The sequence below is a fragment of the Phyllopteryx taeniolatus genome, chromosome 8 (genome assembly GCF_024500385.1).
Source record: "Phyllopteryx taeniolatus isolate TA_2022b chromosome 8, UOR_Ptae_1.2, whole genome shotgun sequence".
NCBI classification, from domain to species: domain Eukaryota; kingdom Metazoa; phylum Chordata; class Actinopteri; order Syngnathiformes; family Syngnathidae; genus Phyllopteryx; species Phyllopteryx taeniolatus.
The window spans coordinates 5,136,882-5,162,008 of NC_084509.1; the positions used below are offsets into that span (position 1 = coordinate 5,136,882).

Sequence of the window (25,127 nt, forward strand, 5' to 3'; positions counted from 1 at the left end):
GGTCAAATTGAATGATTTAAGAAGGTTAGGTAGCAAGGAAGAATATTGATTCAGATAATGCCATAAACACTAACAATGCTGTTTGTATGAGATTTCTTTGAGTGCGGGACATGTTACCAAGATTGCTACTGAATTGCAAAGAGCCATTACTTCCATCATATACTGTACTGTGAGCTGATTTAAATCTCAAAACCGCAAGGAAGCTTGCTGCCTCGTATCTACATTATTAGACATTTCATAAGGCTGTACCCCCAAAATAAATAAATAAATAAACCAAAGTGGAAGGGGAGTAGTCTGAATTGGAATCTGGAGACATGCACCACTTGATATATTGTACTCATACACCAGCTGTGAATCATTATTTGCTCAATACTAGTTGATTACCTTACCTGAATTAGCTGACACTTGGCTCCTGTCTCTTGACCTCTACAATGAGCTTCCTCCAATGGAAACATACTGCTACTACCAAACGCACATGTATATAATGTGGTTGATGTCACACACTATAAACATATAAAGCAGCAATATACATATTATTCATTGTAGTGCTGATGAGTCACACAAGGGAAATGGGAGCTTAGCTTAGCTTTCAGAAGAAGTAGACCAAACTGAATAATCACAAAAAAATTCACACTTCTATCTAATGCAGCTGACAAGTCACCAGATAACGGTCAGCTTGGCTTCACTTAGCATTAAGCTGAACTGACCGGAATGTCACTCTACTTCACACAACCCACAGGCAGGGTTTCACGAACACAAAGTGTAACATAAACATCATGCGAAAGTTAAATAAGCCAGTGTTGTGGTGAGTTTACCCCTAATATTTCTTTGTTATTTTGACCCTTGTTTTTTGAGACGTTTGTTAATTTGGTATCCCAATTTTTCTGTCTTTTTAATTTTTTTCTCTGTTTTTTGAAATAAACAATTTTTATGAGATTCATCCTACCTCACCTTTGTTGCTTTGGAGTCCAACCTGTTGCAAACCAAAACAATCTTGTCTTGTGTTTCTTATAGATTTATTTTTTACATGGTCACATAAAAATGTATGTGAGTGCGCGTGAGTGTGTGCGCGTGTGTGTGTGTGTGTGTGTGAGTGCTTGGGTATAAAACATTGCAAAACTTCCTTTCACCATAGATGCATGTGCAACATCAACAGCCAAGTGACACCGTAAGTTGAACTTTTCTGAAGACGTATTTGTAAAAAACGTACATTTCAAACTTAAAAAAAGAAAGGTTGTTATTGAACTTTTCTCATAGCTATTTTTTTCCAATGAGTGAGTTTGGAGCATTTAGATTTGTGACAGTTTATTGAAAGAAGATAAAGAGTGTAGAATTCTAGCAAAGTGCACTTTTTTACCCCCTAAATTGAGTCAACTTTTCAGTTTTAAGTGAGAGCTGAACCTCTTAAATCGGATACACCTGAGGTTGTACAATTGAGAATTTGAGCAAAATGTTTAGTAAAAATATGCCTGGAAAGTTTCAAGACGTGACATGAAACATAAGTACATTGTGCAATACGTTACAAAGATGTCAGTTCAATGAGAATACCAATAATTAGCTTTTTTTTTTGCAATGCATATTTCAAAAACTGAACAAAGGGTAGAATAACAAGAAAAATCTTATGTACATTTCAAGTTTTTAGTGTTTTACATTCATAGCAGTATCATTTGCGTTTTCTTGATTTTACATCTTACTATTGAGAGTGGTTAATGTCTTTCTACACTTGCAGGACTTATTAAAATGTCGCTTACAATTGCCTGTGCAGTTAATGGAATTTTGGGAAATTGTCAAATGTGTCGTGGGAAACGTGGTGAGCTAGTGATGAGCATGTGTGCCTAACAGTTATGAGGCCTTAGGTTTGAACCTCTGCTCCAGCCTTCTGGTTTTTGAATGTTCTCTCCGGACTTGTGTGGGTTTTCACCAGGTAGTCCGGCTTCCTCACACATTCCTCCAAAAAATGATTGTTTAGTGAATTAAAGACACTAAATTGTTCACAAGTGTGAATATGTGAATTGTCGTTTGTCTATACACTATGTGCCTTGCGACCAGTCCAGGGTGTACTCTGCCTCTCGCCCAAAGGCGTGACCCTAATCAGGACATGCCTTATAGAAAATAGATAAATGAGTGGATTGCATTAGAGCATAGGTGTCTAAACAATGGCCTAGGGGCCATCTGTGGCCCACCACTAATCTTTTAGTGGGTCGCATCATATGCTAAAATTAACAATTGGCACAGCCAATGTAGTTTTCCTGCATTGTACTACTTCCTTTTTACACTGGGGCGCAAGGCAGGAGAAGAGAAGAATAAATTTGTTTTCATCGTCTCCATACAGGGTCACTGATTTCCCAAATAATCACTAGGCATTTTTAAAAGGTAAATATACATAATATTTATGAAACAATATATATTGTAATTGCCTCCCATAGCTTTTCCTATATGGATTGCTTTTCGCGTGTAAACTAGATTAAGGGTGAAGAATGTCAAAGTGGCCCTTGCATTCTTCCATTTTTCTGTATGCAGCCCTTGGAAGAATATTTTTGGACACCCACTTGTTCAAGGTTCTCCTGCATTACTTTAGTAGGGGGTGTGAAAACAATAAAAGTCTCCTAGAGTTGTGGGACATCGAGAAGGTTGGGGACTGCATCCATGTCATTAAGCTATATTGGTAACATTTTGTTTTGAATTTACAGCTTAATCATGGACTACCTCTTCGACTTGAGGGACATCTTGGAATCAAACTCCAGCATTCCAGACTACAACTTCACTTTTCCCGACTTTCCTGACATCATGAGGCCCAAGATTCAGCCTATTCAGATCGTGGCTCTGACCTTCTATGCCCTTGTAGTCTTGTTTGGTGTTCCTGGGAATGCCATAGTGGTGTGGGTGACCGGTTTCAAAATGCCCCCGTCGGTCACATCCATCTGGTTCCTCAACCTTGCGCTGGCTGACCTCCTGTGTTGCCTGTCGCTGCCTCTTCTCATGGTGCCTCTCGCCCACGATGACCACTGGCACTTTGGCCCGATGGCGTGCCCACTGCTCAAAGGCCTTTTCTACTTGGTGATGTATTGCAGCATCCTGCAGCTTGTCTTCATAAGTCTTGATCGTTGGTTGCTGGTGGCCCGGCCCGTATGGTGCCACAACAACAGGCGACCCAAGTATGCTGTACTGGGCTGTGTTGCCGTGTGGTGCCTGGCCCTGATAGGCAGCATCCCTCAGTTCGTTTACACTCAGGAGATCACAGTGGGCGAGCACAAACGTGAGTGTGTGACGGTTCACACAGTGCAGAGCGCCTGGCTCGTCACGTCACTCCGCTTCCTGCTAGGATTTCTCCTTCCATTCCTGGCCATCGTCATCTGCCACTGGATGGTGTACAGAAGAGCCGACAGTAAAATGGCACAAAGCAGGAGTCGCTCCAAGCGGACGCTGAGGGTTATTGTTGCCGTGGTGCTCAGCTTCTTCCTGTGCTGGCTGCCCCTGCACATTGTCGACTTCTTGGTGTTGGTGACCCCTCGGTCTTCCCCTCACAGCCCATCCGTGTACCTGGCCCATGTTTTGACGCTATGCCTAGCGTACTTCAACAGCTGCCTCAACCCACTGCTTTACGTTTGTCTGGGCCGAGGCTTCAAAAACACCATGAACCGCTCCCTGTGCAACATCCTGCACTTACTCAGCGAGGACCACATGCCCAGAACCAGCATCGGTACTCATGAAACCAAGGCCACAAGCTCGTCAGAAAAGGAGATGACTAACGTGTGAGAGGGTGCGTCTTTGGCATAGGCCGTGATCAACCTTCGCAATGAATGAAGTGGATAGAACTTTCGTCATTGCTTTAAATAACCACAGTGAGCAATTATTATGCCGCTTTCAATGGGAAGGAACCATATTTGGTAATGGACGCCACATGCCTCACTATGAAGCAGTAAAAAACAATTTTTATGTTTATTGTAAAATAATACTTCTGTTGTGTTCTTTGGTAATCATAATCATTAACTTAGAATTTCTGTTTTTATTTATGTTTAAGACAACATCCCAACTTCATTGGAATTGGGGTTGTACATCAAAAAATGAAATTCCTATACAGTATTAAAATATATATATTCAATAAACACATGGGAAGATACTTTTTAGAAGGCTAATTCCTACCAAATTTCTATATTGTTGGCCGACTGGTTAGAGCGTCAGCCTCACAGTTCTGAGGTGCAGGGTTCAATCCCCGTCCCCGCCTGTGTGGAGTTTGCATGTTCTCCCCGTGCCTGCGTGGGTTTTCTCCGGGCACTCCGGTTTCCTCCCACATCCCAAAAACATGCATTAATTGGAGACTCTAAATTGCCCGTAGGCATGACTGTGAGTGCGAATGGTTGTTTGTTTCTATGTGTCCTGCGATTGGCTGGCAACCAGTTCAGGGTGTACCCCGCCCCTTGCCCGATGACAGCTGGGATAGGCTCCAGCACGCCCGCGACCCTAGTGAGGAGAAGCGGCTCAGAAAATGGATGGATGGATGGATTTCTATATTGTATCATTTTGACATTTTGATGTAATACTGTGGCTGAGGGTATGTGACTTTTTTGCAGCTATTATAATCAAAATAGGAAAAAATAAAATCATGAAACATTTCATTCTGTGTATGTTTTTTTCATTAACTACTGAAATAGTTTTCCATTATATTCTTATTTATCGAGATGCACGCAAATATAATTATCATTATGCTAATATACATAACATAAACACATAAACATAACATAATGTAACATGACATAACATAACATAACAACATAAAGAATAATCACACGTGACAACATATCAAAGATCCACATGTTTTATTTTATTAAAAATTACATTCATTCCAAACAAGGCCACATTATGGATATACACTTAGTTACATATTTACAATCGTTTAGTCGCTGCAGTAATGCCTTTTAAATGACTTCTGGTATGATGACTAGCTAGTTCCAACACCAGGTGATAACAAATTGAGCCAGTCGTCACAGCTAGATCTACATGTTCGCAAGAGAATGTAGTTAGAAATCTGACAAGAAGCACAACAGTACCTTGAAACAGTATCTCGTCATTCTCCAGTATCATGAGTGTCAGAGTCTTTGCACAAATCAACAGCACCAAATTCTCCAAAATATTATGAGTCAGCCACATTACAGTGTAGTATGTGTGCTGAAAAGGTAATATTATCCATCCATCCATTTTCCGTACCGATGATCCTCACTATGGTTGCGGGAGTGCTGGAGCCTTTCCCAGCTATCTTCGGGCGAGAGGCGGGGTACACCCTGAACTGGTCGCCAGCCAATCGCAGGGCACATACTGTATAAACAAACAACCATTCACACCTAAGGGCAATTTAGAGTCTTCAATTAACATACCATGTACATTTTTTGGAATGTGGGAGGAAACCGGAGTACCCGGAAAAACCAATGCAGGCACGGGGACAACATGGAAACTCCACACAGGCGAGGCCGGATTTGAAAAAAGCAACTACATTTTGCCCTGATCTACAAGCGCATCTCAAAGGTGGTTTATTCGAGCCGATCCCAGCTGACATTTGGGCAAGAAGCATGGTACACCTTGGACTGGTTGCCAGCCAATCGCAGGCCACACATAGACAAACGAAAATTCACATTCACATTCTCACCTAAGGACAATTTAGAATCTTCAGTCAACAGCATGTTTTTGCAATGTGGGATGAAGCTTGAGTACCTGGAGAAAACCAAGGCAAGCGCAGGTAGGCTGGATTCAAACCCCCAACTTCATAACCGTGTGACGAATGTGCTCACCAGTCTTCCAACATGCAGTCGGGATGAAAACCTACTAAATTCTCATGAGAACATTAGCATGAAATACAGGCTGCTTATGCTTCCATGCCCTGACCATAATTTATGAGTGAAAAAAATGCAAACACAAAAAATAATAGTTATTATTTCACACAAGCCCTGGTTTACAAGATAATAAATGTGTTGTTTTGAGTCAAACCACTGAGTATATTTTCAGGCTTTTAGCGAAGTTGTTGTCAAGATTTACGATGTGTATGACTTCAAAAGACAATGTTTGCCAAGCCTTGAAGCCATTTTGTACAGTACTCTGCAAAAGTCTCAGCCCATTCTTTACATTTGTTGCTATCAATGCCATAATGACCATACAGTGTATAATCAGAACGTCACTCAGCCAAGCGCAGACCTCTCCCCCTGTGTCTATTTGTGCTTGTCCATTGATTGGTTAACAAGCTACTTCCTGGTTAATGGAAGGTGATAAACAAACAGATTTTCCCCTGTCTCCTGATCCAAACAGTGAAAATAAATTCCTGTATCCACAGCCTTATCCAGAGCCTCATCAAAGTTTTATGGCTTCTGTCTTGGTCCATGCACTGCCGGTCTACATAGTTTTGGCGAAATAGTTTATTGGAATTTTGGTGTAATGCTGTATTTGTCCAATTACTTACTTAAAATAACAACGCTAGTGGTGGCCTGAGACTTTTGCACAGCATTTTAATTGTCGTTACAATATTTGTGTCACAGTCTACTATACACGGGGAATTTATGAAGCATGAATGGATGAGTCATTAATAATAATTCCTTTGGACATCAGCTCCATAGCAACAATGTGGGCCTTGTCAACATTGTATAATTTGGCTTCAAGTCAATTAACGTCACTTAGGGGAAGATGGAGGCCATCAGTTTTAATGTGGATGCATGACGCAAGCAACCATGATGTGTCAGCCTTTAATTACACAGCAAGGAGTCGAGAAAAGCTGCAACCGACAGTGATGCTTCGGTTTTGAAACCAATTCACACGGTGGTCATGACTTTGAGAGATCCCGAGCGGAATCTGAGGATCTTCTTCTTGAGGGCGTGGGAGGCTTTAATCTTGACAAAGGCCTTTGGCTGCGCGGGCGGGTTGGCGGCGGCCTGCGCTGAGGGTGAGGATGAAGAGGGTGTGGTAGCGAGCCGAGGTGGCAGCTGCTGGGGCCACACAAGCCCCCCGCTCTCGTCCGAGTCGCTGGAGAGCGAGCTGGAGGCCGGCGAGTACACTTCACTCATGCTGGACGAGGACTCTGCGGGGGCAGCTCCCATGTAAGCGTCCTCTCCTTGGCAAAGTGGCGCTCGGTGCTGGAAGTCTGCGTGCCAGCGCTGGGCATGCTGCTGCTGCTGCGGATGATGCTGCTGCTGCTGCTGATGATGATGACCACTGTGACCATGGCGAGCTTTTCGAGGTGGCCTCCTATGTCCTTGCTCCACGTGGTTTTCCCCTTCGTCTTGACTCAGTTCCAGGTTGGAACACCAGCGTCGGTTTGCTTTGTCGCTGTTGTTTCCTACATGAATCTTAGCAACTTGGCCTTGAGCCTGATCCCCTCTGCCTTGATGCCTCTCCGTGGTGCTGTACCTTCGTTCAGGCAGCACCCGCTGGCCAAGGAGGCTGTTCTCTGACTGGGATCGACTGGATTTACTGCTCGACTTTTTAGACCTCTGTTTTTCATTGTGACCCTTCCTTGAGTTTCTGGACTTGGCATTGTGATGGTCAGGAGAGGCCTGGCGGGCTTTGGACTGGGTTGGGTTGAAGTGTCTTGGGGAGCGTAACGGCGCATGAAAGGTCTGCCCTGGGATGTATTGAGCACTTACTAGATTGTGCTTGTGATTGATTGGGGGCTGTGGACAATGCTGGGGGGTTGAGGGTTCACAACAAAGGTTAAGCGCCCCAGTACCGCAGTTGGGGTCCAGGGAGGGCAGAGGTGATGGTAACCTCCCAGTCAGGGAGTGTGGCCTACACTGGGGGTAGGGCAGTATCAAATAGCGCTCTTCTTCCAAAGATGGGGCCTCTCCTCCACAGGCCTCACCCTCTGGCAGGTCACAACCCCAACTTGGGCTCATTGGGTTGGACGAAAGGTCAACTTGAGGGCCTGGATGACCGTGCTCTGTGGAAAGAGAGGGGCTTTTCCTGTGTAGGGAGGCATGTGCAGGGGTAAAGTTGTATGGCGGGTCAGGACTAAGAGTAGTACGAGGCTGACACGGCCGCGGTGAAAGGGTGTGACGCTGGACAAGATGAAGTATGTAACCCTCCACCCTCATGGTCTGCTGGTAGTCCTCGTCTGCCACGTGATCCCCCGGCAGCTGCTGCTTCTGCCACGGCTGCTCCGCTCGGCTGGGCTGCAGCATCCATGACTCTACTGGTGTGCCTTCCTCGGCGATGCCCTCCAGAGGTGGGTGGGGGGCAGAGAATGAGCGTGGCAGGCCACTTTGAGGAACTGCCATGTCTGATTCTCCATCAAACACGAGGGGGTCTCCTAAATAAAGTGAAGGTGAACATTAGACCAGGGAGAAGTGTCATAATGAAGAGTAAACAAGAGCATATAAGAACACTAGACTTCCACCTATCCATCCAATCATCCATAATCTATACTGGAGCTGGAGCCTAACATAGCCGACTTCGGACAAGAGGTCAATTCCACCCCAGACTACTCGCCAGCCAATCACAGGGCACATATAGAGACAACCATTCCACACTTTGTAAAGTTACACGGCACGGTGGCCGACTGGTTAGAGCGTCAGCCTCACAGTTCTGAGGTGCGGGGTTCAATCCCCGTCCCTGCCTGTGTGGAGTTTGAATGTTCTACCTGTGCCTGCGTGGGTTTTCTTCGGGCACTCCGGTTTCCTCCCACATCCCAAAAACATGCATTAATTGGAGACTCTAAATTGCCCGTAGGCATGACTGTGAGTGCGAATGGTTGTTTGTTTCTATGTGCCCTGCGATTGGCTGGCAACCAGTTCAGGGTGTACCCCGCCTCCTGCCCGATGACAGCTGGGATAGGCTCCAGCACGCCCGCGACCCTCGTGAGGAGAAGCGGCTCAGATAATGGATGGATGGATGGATGTAAAGTTACATCTATATTCCCAAAAATAATTGTATTTATTTTTCCACTTACAACACCTCATAATGACAATTTGAAAAAAAACCTTTTTTTTTTAGATATTTGAAATTGAAAAACAAAACAAAACAAAAAAAGAAATAATATGTACATAAGCATCCCAGCCTTTGCCACGAAGCTGAACATGAAGCCCAGCCAAAGCCCAGACTTTAATTCGATTGAACATCCCTGGAGAGGTCTGAAAATGGCTGTGCACCGACACTTCCCATCCAATCTGATGCAGCTTGACAGGTGCTACAAAGAGGAACGGGCGAAACTGGACAAAGATAGGTGTGCCAAGCTTTTGGCCTCATATTAAAAAAGACGAGGCAGTCAACCAAGTATTGAGCAAAGGCTCAAAGCGCTTGTGATTTCTTTGCTAAAATAATAACAATTGAAAAAAACAAACACTTTTTCAACATTGTCATCATGAAAAAAATAAAAATTATTCAATTTTGAAATAAGGCGGCAGCATTAAAAAATGTGGATAAAGTGAAGCGCTGTGTATACTTTCCGGATGCACTGTAAGAGCCTCTGCCAAGGCCACACTGTTAACAGGAGTTTGTTTATGAATTACTACAAAAATAACACCTTGTACTTGCACTTGACAGAGGAAACAGAGGCATGTAATATATAAGAAGATGTAGCAACGCATGCTTTAGGCACATAAAGGAGAAAGGCAGCAGGGTCGTTATTTATTGACACAACCCTTATAATGATGTCCACGTGCAACAGGAAATGGTGAAAGAGGACCATGTGTGTTTATTTTCTTACCCACAGACTTGGGCCTTTCGTTGGTGTAAGGCCAGGAAGAGACCATCTCTGTGGGCTCCGTGGAACAAGTTCTCCCTTTAGGCGACTGACCTTCACTTGACTCATAGAAACCTAGAGAAAAGGACAACTTGTGTGAGAGAAGAGAAGGTTATTTCATACCGATCAAACCTAGGCTTCTTGCAGCACACGTTGCAACAAATATGTAGAAATAGTATCCAGTAGAAAATACAAACAAATCATACTTGAATTGACAATTCATTATATTTTGAAAAAAATAAGCTGAAGTGAAGAGCTTCACAGTAATTAAATAATGTGAGTAAAAAGCACAATTTTAATTTGCAAAAATCACAGAATAGGGCACTTCATTAGGCACACATGGATAATCTCTTACAATTACTGTACTACTACTACTGCTAATACAGTGCAATATTAAACTAACTAATTAAAAGAAGTATTAATTTAACAGTATGTTCACTTAGGTAGATATTATAGTGGACATTTACAGTTGACATTCTATTTTTCTACTGTTGTTTTTGATGTTTGTTTTTAAACATATGCTACTAAATTGTGTAGAATATGCATGCAAGAGCTGTATACTGATTCCATTGTGAAATAATCAAATAAAGGGATTAAAAATGAACAAAATAGCAAAAAATACATTTAATAATAATACTAATAATAATAATGACAGTTTCAAATGAACTCCATACTAATGTATATATAATTTCTTTCAATAAGTAATTACCATCATATTGTGAGTAAAATTTAAGTTCTGTCAATCAAACTGATTATTATGTAAAGAGAGATGCTTGGATTTACATATAGGGTCCATAATGTCTCTTTATAATACTGTTTTATATGTATTTATTTATTATTTATGCAACTAACGGTGACCATATATCCATCCTTCCATCTTCTATTGCCCTTGTCCTTACTGGGGTCGGAGTGAACGGGAGCCTATCCCAGATGACTTTGGTCGAGAGGCGGGATACACCCTGGACTGATGGCCAGTCAATCCTAGGGTGGCCATATAAGGTGTATTAACTGAGGCAAAAAATCACTATCTACTCATCATTTATGTCAGAATTTTCCACAGATTGCTTTTGTAATAAACTAGTTCAATTTTAAAGAAACTTTCTGCACACTATCTACAGTAGTTTCTGTATTGGATCTCATTAGACTGTGCAGGGCGGGATGGTGGACGACTGGTTAGTACATCTGCCTCACAGTTCTGGGGACTCAGGTTCAAATCCGGCCTCCCCTGTGTGGAGTTTGCATGTTCTCCCCGTGCCTGCGTGAGTTTTCTTCGCGTACTTCGGTTTCATCCCACAGTCCAAAAACATGCATGGTAGGTTTATTGGAGACTCTGAATTGTCCGTAGGTGTGATTGTCAGTGTGAATGGTTGTATGTTTACATGTGCCCTGCGATTGGCTGGCGACCAGTTCAGGGTGTACCCCGCCTCTTGACGGAAGTCAGCTGAGATAGGCACCGGCGCACCCACGACCCTAGTGAGGATAAATGGTTCGGAAAATGGATAGATGGATAGACTGTGGGTACCTAATGTTGTGGCTAGAGAGTGTGTTGGGCAAGTTGGTTCAGGAGCCTGCAATCAACATAAATGGTACTGTACATGCACAGATAAAATAAGTATTAAATTAGCTTCTAAGGCTGCTGGAATCCTTCTCATTGATTACAGGTACCTGAACTCGGTCGACTGTCACCTGTGTCTCCTTGAGCGGCATCACGGTGGTCGGTGTCAATGCGCAGCTCTCCCACCTGTTGCTCCAACGCCTGCATGAGACCCCACGGCGAACTCTGAAGAGCACTCTGAAACACAAACACACTCCTTGTTGCTTGCATGATGACCGAGCTAGAGAGAGGACAGTTTGAAAGCAGGTGGTGGGAGGCAACACTCTGAGACAACAAAGCGTAATGATCAGGCACTTCGCTCATATACTGTATATGTAGAGATGCTAATCAATGAAGCACAGCAATGTTAGCTTTTGATTGATACCTGTGGATTTGTATTCAGACAGATAGGCTTGAGTCCATTATGCAATACTGACACCGCATACTGTATTTTGTCATGTATTTGGGGGGTGTTTATTTACTTAACTGCGAATGGGGGTGGTGGTGGTGGTGGTGGTGGGGGCGGGGGGGGGGGGGGGGCGGATGAGGGCTGGGGGTGTATAAACACATTCTTTCAATAATTCTAAGCAAAATTCTACATAGACTTGCATCGTGTTGCACCAATACAGTTAAAAACAAAACACAAATGTCCATTATGGAGAAACGCAGTAAAATGGCAAGGACTGAGACAGACTGGGTGGAAATAATAAGTCGGAACATAAACATGGAGGCGCACACAACGTGGTGGAGTGATCACATGTTAGAGTCTAAGGCAGAGGTTCTCAAATGTTTTACACCAAGTACTGCCTAAAATAGTTCTCCCGGTCCCACCAAGAATGACCTATTAAATGATTAAATATTAATACAAATTACAAAAATAAAAAAAATAAAAATTAAATGACCTATTCAAATACAGTAGGGTAGTGTCGCAAGTTTTATTCCTAAAAAGTATAATTTTAGCCACTGTAACATTATTATTCAATAGCTCGAACACTAAGACTGTGCTTAAATATAGGAAAATGCAAACTGTACCTCAGTAATGATTCAATTAAAACGTAATGTAAAAGAATTACTTAAATGTTTTAAAAACAAAATTTCGTTTTGTGTAAAAATGTTCAATACAAATTTTACTTAAATACATTTTGAACAAAACATTTGTAAATGATTAAATTCAAATGTATTGTACAGTACTTAAACGTTAAATGCAATGCAAGTGTACCTAACAACTGTACTATACCTAACTAAAAAAAAAGTTGAAGCCACTGTAAGACTATGCACAGTTTGAACATTTACGTAAATTAGTGATTCTTTCGTGTACGGCTAGCGGGAACACATGTACCGCTCATGGTACTCGTACCACACTTTAAGAATCGCTGGTCTAGGGTATTGCCTTGCCTCTCGCTCAAAGTCAGCTGAAATAGTCTCCAACTCACGCGTAAACCTAATGAGGACAAGTGCTATAGAAAATGGATGCATGGATGGATGCATAGACATTCAAGTGGACAAATTTAGACACACCGTCTATCAGCATAGGTGCCATTATTTCAGAAAATACACTAATCACGATTTTGAAAAAAAATAAATAATAAATTAACTCAGGCTCAGCATTATTTTATGAACAAATATTTTTTCATTGTGCAATGCACTAATCCAAAATGGCCGTAAAAATAGATTTTAAGTATGGTCACGTGAATGCCCAACTGCTGCATGAATTAATAAAGTATGCTGATGATTCAGAGACCAGAGTCTAAGATAATGCAGGGAACAAAAACAAATAAAGTACAATGAACCGCAACCCAAACAGAATGTCAGACCAAAGAGATGAATCCTCCACTCCAACGCATACTCTGCCTTAAAGGTCAACACTGAAGTGAATCTCTGTAGTGCGTCAATATGAGGCAGTGGTACACAGGAAGCAGTTGGATGGAACATGTATTATTTAAATGCATTGAAAGGGCATGCATGGGAGTCGGTCTAATATGGTGCACTCATGTTGATAGCATGTGAGACGCCAACATGAGACGCCAACAAAAATCAATTGTCACGCAAGCTTGTCAACATGTCATAGACACACAAGAGCCTGTTCCCACATTGATTTAGTAAGAATTTGTACAAAAAGCAATGAGATGTAATAAGTAAAGAATTTAAAATGATCAGGTTACTTGGAGAGGTTAATACAAATTTAAATAAAGAGTCAATACTGCCATAACTTCCACATTTCACCCCCCCCCCCCCCCCCAAAAATGTGAGCTTTTCCATTGGACTTAATGAGATGTTATGCTGTTAGAAAATGAAATGCATACTGGTCAAGCTCCCCTCACGTCTTTATTTTCATAAATCAACTGCAAGCAGACTATGTACATCAGCAAAATATGTGAACTTGATGACAGGTGGACATTTTTGGCTAATGTCAGCATTTAACGAGCACATGAAGAACCTTCACTCAGCAACATGATTCAGATAGCAAGTACTGTTTAACAAATATACTGTATTTGGAATTTCTGAAAGTTTTTTTTTCTATAAATTGATTTTACACAATGACAGAGCGGACGTGTTAAGCTAGACAACATCCAGCTATACACATAATATGATGACCCTACAATGACAGAGTGGATAGTAACGTCAAGGACACACCCAAAATGTTCAATATTATCATGAAATTTTAATATTCAGTCCATGATAAAAAAAAGACTCATTTTAACAAATAACTTGTTGTAGACAATAAAACCATGTACATGTATTTTGGGGGGGGATGTTGTATCATATAACCACTAATTAAACACACTGTAGTTAGCAGATCAGTGTATGGGATTTCAAAATCACATACATCCAATAAAAAAAAAAAACAAGCATACAAAATCAAGGAAACACATTTCAATAGACCTATCATTGTGCTGCAAATGTTTGCAGTTGTAGTATGACCTCAGAGTTTCATTATTCTGCTACATTTTCATGATGAGTGAGAATTTCTGATGAGGACACTAAAGGCACTATATAGTGTGCATAATTGGTATTGACCCTAATATAACCTAGCCAAGTTGAAATGATGGCAAAATATTGTGTTTTTGTACTATACTGAAATCTCATTTATTATTACAAACGGTTATTAAATTCATGGAGACGGGGATGGTACTAAACAACAATTTACTCCACTCCTTTTTAGACATGGGAATCAAATTACAATTGGGTCCATATACTGTAACAATGTTACTTGCCTGACTTCCATGCATGGATGTCAGTTTGGATATTCTCCATATGCCTTGGTTGACAGTAATAATAATACAAAAAGTGCCTTTTGTTATTTGAAAAGACTCACCTCTCAAACGTCTAGTTAACAACGGTTTAATAAGGGCTATACAGTTTGACCCTGCAAGTGATTAATTCTACTCCCATTATTTCCTATGGCTAAAATAGTTTCTAAATACGATCAAATGAGAAGTTGACCTTAGGCTCCCGACCTCCAAGCTTTCCAAACAATTTCCTACTAAATTCTCATGTGATCATGTTGGGCACAAACAAACAGAGGGTATTTTATTCGATTTTGGCTGAGTTACACAGTCTATTTGTTATCAGAGCATTATGAGAAAGTCCTCATGACAAAGTAAAGTCTTTTCATATGCAGTCATATAACTACGATATTGTTTTCTGCTGAATTATACTCAGCGGCCACAACATTATAATGCTCAGTTTTGATCAACACTGTTAGAGAAGTATTCATTTACCAAAATGCGTATTTTGGTGTTTTAGTTTGCACTGCACCATACAGAGAGTTGTTTCTAATGTTCTGGTTACTGTATTTAGCTCCAAGAGAGGGATAAAATATTAGTAACAGCTCTCATTATGACGCAGTATAGTACCACACCACTGCAAATTACAACCACAAAAATTTCATCCAAACACCATCTCTGTACAACAGCTAACCTCTAACAAAATGTTGAAGCTACATCTCTATTGCTCTGCCAAGTCCAACAACAATGGCCCTCCTCAGACGGCTCCATGCATGTCATCAGCCGTAAGTGAATTAAAGGTTGCGCAATGCCAGCATTGTCTCAAATTGACATCATGTTCCATCTCCTGCTTTGCTGTTCAAGTGTGTGCTTCGCTCACGAGAAAAAAACGTCAAAATGCATGTGGACGTTGACTCTTGTCAAAGACACACTCATGATGCAAATGTTGCTGAGGGTCATTTGACCCACGCTAACCTATGCTTCCCCAATAACGTTGTCACCCCCACAAAGGCTGTCATTACTATTGTCTCAACAAGGGTGCTTATTGTCTTGGTCCAAACAAAGCAGCGCAAGCATCCCTCCATCAATATGTTCTTGGGTGCTAGAAACCTGGAGCTTTGTTTTTGCAATTAAAACCATTGGAAATCAATGAGGCAGCACGGTGGACGACTGGGTAGCACATCTGCCTAACAGTTCTGAGGACTGGCGTTTAAATCCCAGCCCCGCCTGTGTGGAGTTTGCATGTTCTCACCGTGCCGGCGTGGGTTTTCTCTGGGTACTCCGGTTTCTTCCCACATCCCCAAAACATGCATGGTAGGTTAATTGAAGACTGTAAGTTGTGCACAGGTGTGAATGTGAGTGCGAATGGTTGTTTGTTTATCGGTGCCCTGCGATTGGCTGGCGACGAGTTCACGATGTACCTCGCCTCTCGCCCGAAGATAGCTGGGATAGGCTCCAGCATACCCGTGACCCTAGTGAGGATAAGCGGTACACAAAATGGATGGATGGATGGAAATCAATAAATTAATAATGCAGTTTCACAGAATTAATTGCCTTTTAAAAAAAATTAATTTCCCACTCTGTACAGTTTGTACTAAAAAATGAGGCTGACATTTGATGAGGTGGTGCAACTTCATTGCAAGGAGCTTTTAGCAGGCTGCTGTGAGATTGTCTATTATTGATGCCCTCACACTGCTTTCCCCACACTGTGCACAATCTATCATTATCCTTTTACGGCATCCTCAGCCCTGGGATGGTGGGGTATGGGGGGGAGACGGACGAGAACGCTCAGCCCACCTCACCAAACCATAAACTAGCTACACATCGAGATTAGAGGGACCAATAGAATCCATGACAACATCGCCACTAATTTTTCTTTGTCTCCACATTGAAAGTGTAGATGAAGATGAGGAGGGCAGATACCGGAAATACTAAGATGGAAAAATAGCTCACTGGTTGTGCTTAAGAGGACTGAGATCATAAACCAGTCAGTGGTTCATCACCAGGACATAAACATCTATGGAATGGACCAATGAGACAGCCTCACTCCTGGAGCCTCTATAATTAAATCAGACAAAGCTGTGGGAGGCCACACACACACACACACACATACAAATGAAAACACATGTACACACGTATACACACACGCACACACACACTCACACACACACACACACGCGCACACACATGCACGCGCACACAAAACAAAACAAAAAACACATACGTGAGGACTCTCATTCGGTGACGTTAAACATTCTCAGTGCCTTTCTTTCAATACTTAACAACTGCATTAAAATGCCTAAACACTAACACATGAAGTTTCTCTTCTCCTCTTCACATCACAGGCTTGCAAATAACATAATTCCCATGATATTATACATACATAATATACACACACACATATATATATATATATATATATATATATATATATATAGGCGACACGGTGGACGAATGGTTAGAGCGTCTGCCTCACAGTTCTGAGAATTGGGGTTCAATCCCCGGCTCCGCCTGTGTGGAGTTTGCATGTTCTCCCCGTGCCTGCATGGGTTTTCTCCGGGCACTCTGGTTTCCTCCCAATGCAGCCCTGTGGGGGGCACAAGTCAGTGCAAACTGTAGGCCGTTCCGGATAAATGCAGAGGGTTGTGTCAGGAAGGGCATCCGGCTTAAAACTTTGCCAAACAAATATGAGCATTCATCCAAAGAATTCCATACTGGATCGGTCGTGGCCCGGGTTAACAACGTCCGCCACCGGCGCCGTCAACCTGCAGGGCGCCGTTGGAAATTCAGCTACTGTGGCTCAAAGTCAAAGAAGAAGAAGAGGTGGAAAGCGGGTTCTTTGGCAGAAAGAGAAGAGGAAAGCACAGACCCTAGAACTGAATGTGGGGACTTTAAATGTTGGGACTATGACAGGAAAATCTCGGGAGTTGGCTGACATGATGATTAGGAGAAAGGTTGATATATTGTGTGTCCAGGAGACCAGGTGGAAAGGCAGTAAGGCTAGAAGTTTAGGGGCAGGGTTTAAATTATTTTACCATGGTGTAGATGGGAAGAGAAATGGAGTCGGGGTTATTTTAAAAGAAGAGTTGGCTAAGAATGTCTTGGAGGTGAAAAGAGTATCAGATCGAGTGATGAGGCTGAAACTTGAAATTGAGGGTGTTATGTGTAATGTGATTAGTGGCTATGTCCCACAGGTACGATGTGACCAAGAGGTGAAAGAGAAATTCTGGAAGGAGCTAGACGAAGTAGTTCTGAGCGTCCCAGACAGAGAGAGAGTCGTAATTGGTGCAGATTGTAATGGACATGTTGGTGAAGGTAATAGGGGTGATGAAGAAGTGATGGGTAAGTACGGCATCCAGGAAAGGAACTTGGAGGGACAGATGGTGGTAGACTTTGCAACAAGGATGCAAATGGCTCTAGTGAACACTTTTTTCCAGAAGAGGCATGAACATAGGGTGACCGACAAGAGCGGAGGTAGAAGCACGCAGGTGGATTACATCTTGTGCAGACGATGTAATCTGAAGGAGGTTACCAACTGTAAGGTAGTGGTAGGGGAGAGTGTGGCTAGACAGCATAGGATGGTGGTGTGTAAGATGACTCTGGTGGTGGGGAGGAAGATTAGGAAGACAAAGGCAGAGAAGAGAACCATGTGGTGGAAGCTGAGACAGGACGAGTGTTGTGCAGCTTTTCGGGAAGAGGTGAGACAGGCTCTCGGTGGACGGGAGGAGCTCCCAGAAGACTGGACCACTGCAGCCAAGGTGATCAGAGAGGCAGGCAGGAGAGTACTTGGTGTATCTTCTGGCAGGAAAGGAGAGGAGGAAACCTGGTGGTGGAACCCCACAGTACAGGAAATCATACAAGGAAAAATTTTAGCTAAGAAGAAGTGGGACACTGAGAGGACCGAGGAGAGGCGAAAGGAATACATTGAGATGCGACACAGGGCAAAGGTGGAGGTGGTAAAGGCCAAACAAGAGGCATATGATGACATGTATGGCAGGTCGGACACTAAAGAAGGAGAAAAGGATCTATACAGGCTGGCCAGACAGAGGGATAGAGATGGGAAGGATGTGCAGCAGGTTAGGGTGATTCAGGATAGAGATGGAAATATGTTGACTGGTGCCAGCAGTGTGCTAGCTAGATGGAAAGAATACTTCGAGGAGTTGATGAATGAGGAAAATGAGAGAGAAGGGAGAGTAGAAGAGGCAAGTGTGGTGGACCAGGAAATGGCAATGATTAGTAAGGGGGAAGTTAGAAAGGCATTAAAGAGGATAAAAAATGGAAAGGCAGTTGGTCCTGATGACATGCCTGTGGAGGTATGGAAGCATCTAGGAGAGGTGGCTGTGGAGTTTTTGACCAGCTTGTTCAATAGAATTCTAGTGCGTGAGAAGATGCCTGAGGAATGGAGGTGCCCTGGGCACCAGTGTACTGGTGCCCATTTTTAAGAACAAAGGTGATGTGCAGAGCTGTGGGAACTATAGAGGAATAAAGTTGATAAGCCACACAATAAAGTTATGGGAAAGAGTAGTGGAGGCTAGACTCAGGGCAGAAGTGAGTATTTGTGAGCAACTGTATGGTTTCATGCCTAGAAAGAGTACCACAGATGCATTATTTGCCTTGAGGATGTTGATGGAAAAGTACAGAGAAGGTCAGAAGGAGCTACATTGTGTCTTTGTAGATCTAGAGAAAGTCTATGACAAGAGTAGCCAGAGAGGAACTGTGGTACTGCATGTGGAAGTCTGGAGTGGCAGAGAAGTATGTTAGAATAATACAGGACATGTAGGAGGGCAGCAGAACAGTGGTGAGGTGTGCTGTAGGTGTGACAGACGAATTTAAGGTGGAGGTGGGACTGCATCAGGGATCAGCCCTGAGCCCCTTCCTTTTTGCAGTGGTGATGGATAGGCTGACAGATGAGGTTAGACTGGAATCCCCGTGGACCATGATGTTTGCAGATGACATTGTGATCTGCAGTGAAAGCAGGGAGCAGCTGGAGGAACAGTTAGAAAGATGGAGGCATGCACTGGAAAGCAGAGGAATGAAGATTAGCCAAAGCAAGACAGAATATATGTGCATGAATGAGAGGGGTGGTGGGGGAAGAGTGAGGCTACAGGGAGAATAGATAGCAAGGGTGGAGGACTTTAAATACTTGGGGTCAACCGTCCAGAGCAATGGTGAGTGTGGTCAGCAGGTTGGAACGGGTGGAGGAAGGTGTCAGGTGTGTTATGTGACAGAAGAGTCTCTGCTTGGATGAAAAACAGGAAGTATAAAACAGTGGTGAGGCCAGCCATGATGTACGGATTGGAGACAGTGGCACTGAAGAGACAACAGGAAGCAGAGTTGGAGGTGGCAGAAATGAAGATGTTGAGGTTCGCTCTCGGAGTGACCAGGTTGGATAAAATTAGAGCTCATCAGAAGGACAGCCAAGGTTCGATGTTTTGGAGACAAAGTTAGAGAGAGCAGACTTCGATGGTTTGGACACGTCCAGAGGAGAAATAGTGAGTATATTGGTAGAAGGATGATGAAGATGGAGCTGCCAGGCAAGAGAGCTAGAGGAAGACCAAAGAGAAGGTTGATGGATGTCGTGATCGAAGACATGATGGCAGTTGGTGTTCGAGAGGAGGATGCAGAAGATAGGCTTACATGGAAAAGGATGACGCGCTGTGGCGACCCCTAAAGGGACAAGCCGAAAGGAAAAGAAGAAGAAGAAGACTCTGGTTTCCTCCCACATCCCAAAAAACATGCCTGGTAGGCTAATTGAAGTCTCTAAATTGCCCGTAGGTGTGAATGTGAGTGCGAATGGTTGTTTGTTTCTGTGTGTTGTTAAGTAACACTTTCACAATGTTAATAATGTTAACTCTTCCCTTATGGTGTCAATATTTCACACTATCATAGTGGTTAAATAAGACTTTCATAGTTTTAATAATAACTCATCCAATATAGCGTCAGTATTTTACACGATCGGTGTTGTTTAGTTAGTCTGTGACAGTGTTGATAATGTTAACTTTTTCAAAAGTGTTGATTTTGTGGTTGCCATATAAACTCTGGGTGAGTGTTGATTTCAAATTTGAGGGTGGTAAATTTGTGTTTTAAAATTTGCTTTCATTAATAATGTTGAAAATTCTAAGCAATTGTTGTTCCAAGTTCCCCTTTTAAAAGAAAATCAAGACTAGTTAAACAGTTGTCATTAGCATCTGATTTCCAAACTTATCCATAAATTTATTGTATATTTATCTTTTTTATCTAGTTACAGTAAATGGTTTTACATGCAGCGGCACATTGGGCGACTGGTTAGAGCGTCTGCTTCACAGTTCTGAGGACCGTGGTTCAATCCCCGGCCCCACCTGTGTGGAGTTTGCATGTTCTCCCCGTGCCTGCGTGGGTTTTCTACGGGCACTCCGGTTTCCTCCCACATCCCAAAAACATGCATGATAGGTTAATTGAAAACTATAAATTGCCCGTAGGTGTGAATGTGAGTGTGAATGGTTCTTTGTTTGTTTGTATGTGCCCTGCGATTGGCTGGCAACCAGTTCACGGTGTACCCCGCCTCCTGCCCGATGATAGCTGGGATAGGCTCCAGCACTCCCGCGAGCCTTGTGAGGAGAAGCGGCTCAGAAAATGGATGGATGGATGGGTTTTAACTTTATAACGGCCCTCAGCGGGAAACCATAACTACGATGTGACCCGCGCCAAAAATGAGTTCAACCCCCCCTGTATATATCTAGTGTATTAAGACTAGATTGTTTGATTTGTTTTTTTTTACTTTTTATTTGCATTTACTTTAACTTGATTTTTGTTTCAAGTTTTTTCTATTTGTAGTAACTGTTAAATGTAGTGATTCTGTACTTTATACATGTATGGCTGAATTCTATAGCTATGTGAAGCCCTTTGTGAGTCCTCTCTGTGAAAAGTGCTATATTAATAAAAAGTACTTAATTGCCTACTAATTTACTAACTGCCTGACGGTATGGCTCGTTGATCTCAAGAGGAAAAGATGACATTGGATCCAAAGTATGCAGACAAATAGTGGTGCCGCGCTGGCGTCATATGCTCTCACACATAGGTGTCAAACTCAAGGCCCGGGGGCTAGATGCGGCCCGCCACATCATTTTATGTGGCCCGCGAAAGCAAATCATGCTCGTCAACTTCCGTGATTTTTGCTAAAATCTGTACCCAAATTCCAAATTGTCATAATAATAAACAATAATGTTGAGATATTGCATTTTTCTGTGAACAAACTCTTTTTCTACAGTAACTTAAACAATACTTTAACAAACTATTATCCTTGTCTTCTGATTTCAAAACTAGTTCTCCCTCAATTTATTGTGTAATGGTAATAATATGATTTGGTGATTAAACATTTATATGGTTTCACTGTTCTAATGGCACTTTGAGGGGAAATGATAAATACAATGCAGCCTGAGTCAAAAATGAGTTTGACACCCCTGCTATGGAAGGAGTTGATAAAAGACATGCTCGCTGGACTTACGGCACACCGTATGCACAACGTAGCTAGTTCGATGATGTTGACGATGCATGATACAGTATGCTGCATGCTGTCCTTTTGTGATGGTCTTATTATTATTATTTTTAAAGGTTTTATTTTGTTCTCTTTCATGACTGATTACAAAAGAAAACGACATGTATTTTGCTTCTCAGCAATATCAATACACATTCTAGACAATCTAACAGTCACTATAATGTGTAAGAATTTGACACTAAATGTGCTCATTTCCCAGGGTGTGCAGTTCAAAGTGGTCTCTTCAAAGACACACTCATCCACACTTTCTTTTTTTTATTCAAATAATTAATGAGGATTTCCTGAGTGGCGAAAGAACAAACACGCGAGGGATCTCTGTGTTTACAAAACCTCAGTGAATGGCACTCATTAGCATGCTACGAGTGGGTGGTAATAAATGGCAGGGAGGAGGGATGTCATGAGAGGCTGGCAAAGGAGTGTGACATGTGCCACGCTGCCCTCATGTGAGTGACAGCTGTGACAGCTCAGCATATGTGTGCAAATATGAGTGCAACGCGCTGACTCGGCTTTTGTGCACTTTCCATAGGTTTTCATTTAAGTACACAAAAGACACAACAGGTCCTTCAGACCAAATGAATGATGTGCTCACATCTTATCAGGACACATACTGACCCCCTGATCAGCATGCTGTTTACTTAAAATATGTAACAATTAGCATCCAAATACACTCGCTGGTAGGCCTGCACAACTTGAGAGGATATGACACAAGATACACACACGCACACACACACACACATACATATAGTACAAGCCTGGGGAGAGCATGCAAACTCCACACAGGAGGGCCTTAGCCATGATTCAAACAATCTCGTGCCCATGCTGTGCTGCTTGATTGACATTGGGGTAATTCATTGCCATTTGAAAAGATACAGAGCAGTACAGGTATTTTTTTTGGCGCGCATTTCTTCCTGAGTCAAGCTTTGTGAGCTGCACTGTAATTGCAATTGTAAAGAAGAAAAAAATAAGTAACAAGAAACAGAAATTGCATAAAAATTGATATATGTGTCGACCAAAAAATATTTCCATGAAATATAGACGGAATACCTGGTAATAAGAGTAAAGAGTAAATATTGTACATTGTTAAGAAGTAAATGCATAGTTTACAAAGCATATATGTTTGTTTGTGTGGATGTGAAATGAAAAAAATGAAGTATGGATCATCATTAATGTGAAAAAGAAACAAACATAGATATAGAAAGATAAATCCTACATCACAGTTCACTAATTTTACAAGTCATAAAATGAATAGTATTAACTTGTTTATTCTTGTGGTGGGTGGCTCTGAAACATACTGCAGGCAGATGTGCTAACTAGTCCTCCACCATGCCGGCATGACAAAAACATTACAAAAAATATTGAAAGCAGTGCAGCCATGAGAGAAAAGAAGACAGTAGACTTTTGGGAATAAATTAATGCAATTTCATGGAACACATTAATATGTATGTAAATGTAGGTCAACGCTTCGGATGGTGCTTGGGCTAGCAGAGAAAGCCTCGCTGGTCCTGAAGGTTCACCATGGGCTACATGAGAATGTCCAAATAGTCAAACTATCTCTTAGTTGGAGGCAGAACACTTTGACACAACAAGAGTACAAGAATTGTTAAAAAAATATCTCGATGACAGGACCAAAAGAAACTGAACCTCACATTCCTTGTAATGACACATCTCTTGTACTGTATCTGTGCTGTGACCTAATAAGGTGATGTGTGAGTGGATTGAATGATGAAATAAACGATTGCTATTTGGGCTGCCAACTCATTGCCATTGCCTCTACGTCTGCTGAACAATACCAGTGAGCGGACAGGAGGTCAGCTCTTCATGCGTCACCAGCTGCTGTCTGCCATCCGAACCCTGTCAACACTTCACACTGTAGACCAGCAGCAGAGGTCGGCCTCAGCCCGGGGGGGTGTGGGGGCACCACTGTGTACACACATACAGTACAGCCACAGTCCCGCCACAGCTCCACACTGTAAACTACACAGGGAGTTGTTTCGGACAGACATGGTGAGCCGAATTCAATTCAACTGCTGCCATCTAGTCTCTAGGGACCTTCCTCGTGCAATTACTCACACGCTTGGGTTGGCATAATAGTTAATAGACATCGATCCACATATGTTGGGAAGAAAATGAAAGCAGCAAATACACCCCCTCCCCCTGATCTTTCATCCCTAAGCACGCCCCTCCTGGGAGAAAGCTATGCGTCTCCTTCACAGACCTTGAAAACAACTGATTCTCCTTCGTTTGTGACTTGACTTACTCCAGCGAGGTGGGGTGGCAGAAGGTCGGGGGGCACTCAGTCTGTCTCCTGAGTGGAAACATTGCCTCGCACACTTTTATTATGTATGCATCCTAATCTCTAATCAGAGGGAAGATACGTATAGTGGAACCTCCGGTCTAATCACTGGGAATCAGGCCAACATTTCCAACATTTGCCTATATTTGCCTATACACACACGTCTATGGCACAAAAACTTAAAGTTGAAATCACCCAAGATGTGAGCATACACCGAGAAACATTTGAGGATTAACCGTGCTTGTGTTTTGCTTTGGCAACAATTATTGCAAAAGAAGTAGCCTCGACAAGCAGTATTTATTAACAGTGTTTAAGAGATATAATTGGTGTTATGGCTTAAGAAGAAATGTAAAATTGTAGATGAGCACAATGTATCGCGCTGCACATCTTCTGGATTGCCTCATAAAACCATCCATCCATTTATCTCTTTGTCTTATCCTGCTCAGGGTTGCTGGAGCTCATCCCAGCTGACTTCTGGCAAATTGCAGTCTTCATCCTGCAACAGGCAACCATTCAGACTCACATTCATACAGTCACTGAGTGGGAACTGAACCCCCACTTCCTGCGTGGAAGTCGTGCGAGTGAACCACTACACCATCAGTGACCCTCTCTCATTTATGACAATACAATCGTGAAAAGAAAGCCCATTCTGAGAGTGGTGGGCTCTAACCTAGTGTGGTGCATTGTCAGCCCTTTTGGGTGAAAATTCAAGACGAGGACACATTTTGGCCCATAGTGAGATCTCAAACATATATATAAACGGT

The 25,127-nt window shown here is 42.5% G+C and overlaps 2 protein-coding genes across 3 annotated transcripts in view; one reads left to right on the forward strand and one right to left on the reverse strand.

Moving 5' to 3' along the window:
- Window positions 1-1,125: 1,125 nt before the first annotated feature.
- On the forward strand, window positions 1,126-4,616 carry c5ar1 (complement C5a receptor 1). Its single transcript, XM_061781283.1, has 2 exons — window positions 1,126-1,168; window positions 2,691-4,616. Exons 1-2 carry the CDS (start codon window positions 1,140-1,142, stop codon window positions 3,754-3,756), a joined length of 1,095 nt encoding a protein of 364 aa, XP_061637267.1. The 5' UTR covers window positions 1,126-1,139; the 3' UTR covers window positions 3,757-4,616.
- A 184-nt stretch (window positions 4,617-4,800) lies between these two features.
- LOC133481918 (dapper homolog 3) overlaps window positions 4,801-25,127 on the reverse strand; it is a 30,064-nt gene continuing 9,737 nt past the window's right edge. Inside the window, exons 3-5 of one of the 2 annotated variants that reach the window (XM_061781282.1) lie at window positions 11,402-11,507; window positions 9,680-9,790; window positions 4,801-8,284 (exon numbers count right to left, since the gene is read on the reverse strand). In XM_061781282.1, coding sequence (XP_061637266.1) covers window positions 6,792-8,284; window positions 9,680-9,790; window positions 11,402-11,507 — 1,710 coding nt within the window. In that variant the 3' untranslated portion in view covers window positions 4,801-6,791. Of the gene's footprint in view, window positions 8,285-9,679; window positions 9,791-11,380; window positions 11,508-25,127 lie in introns of both variants that reach the window. The other variant, XM_061781281.1, reaches the window with a different exon arrangement.

What these genes read in the sequence shown, in the direction of transcription:
- c5ar1 (XM_061781283.1), top strand. Translation starts at nt 1,140, where the DNA reads ATGTGCAACATCAACAGCCAAGTGACACC. An exon ending in ATCAACAGCCAAGTGACACC is followed by an intron (nt 1,169 to 2,690) that starts GTAAGTTGAACT and finishes TTGAATTTACAG; the next exon opens with CTTAATCATGGACTACCTCT.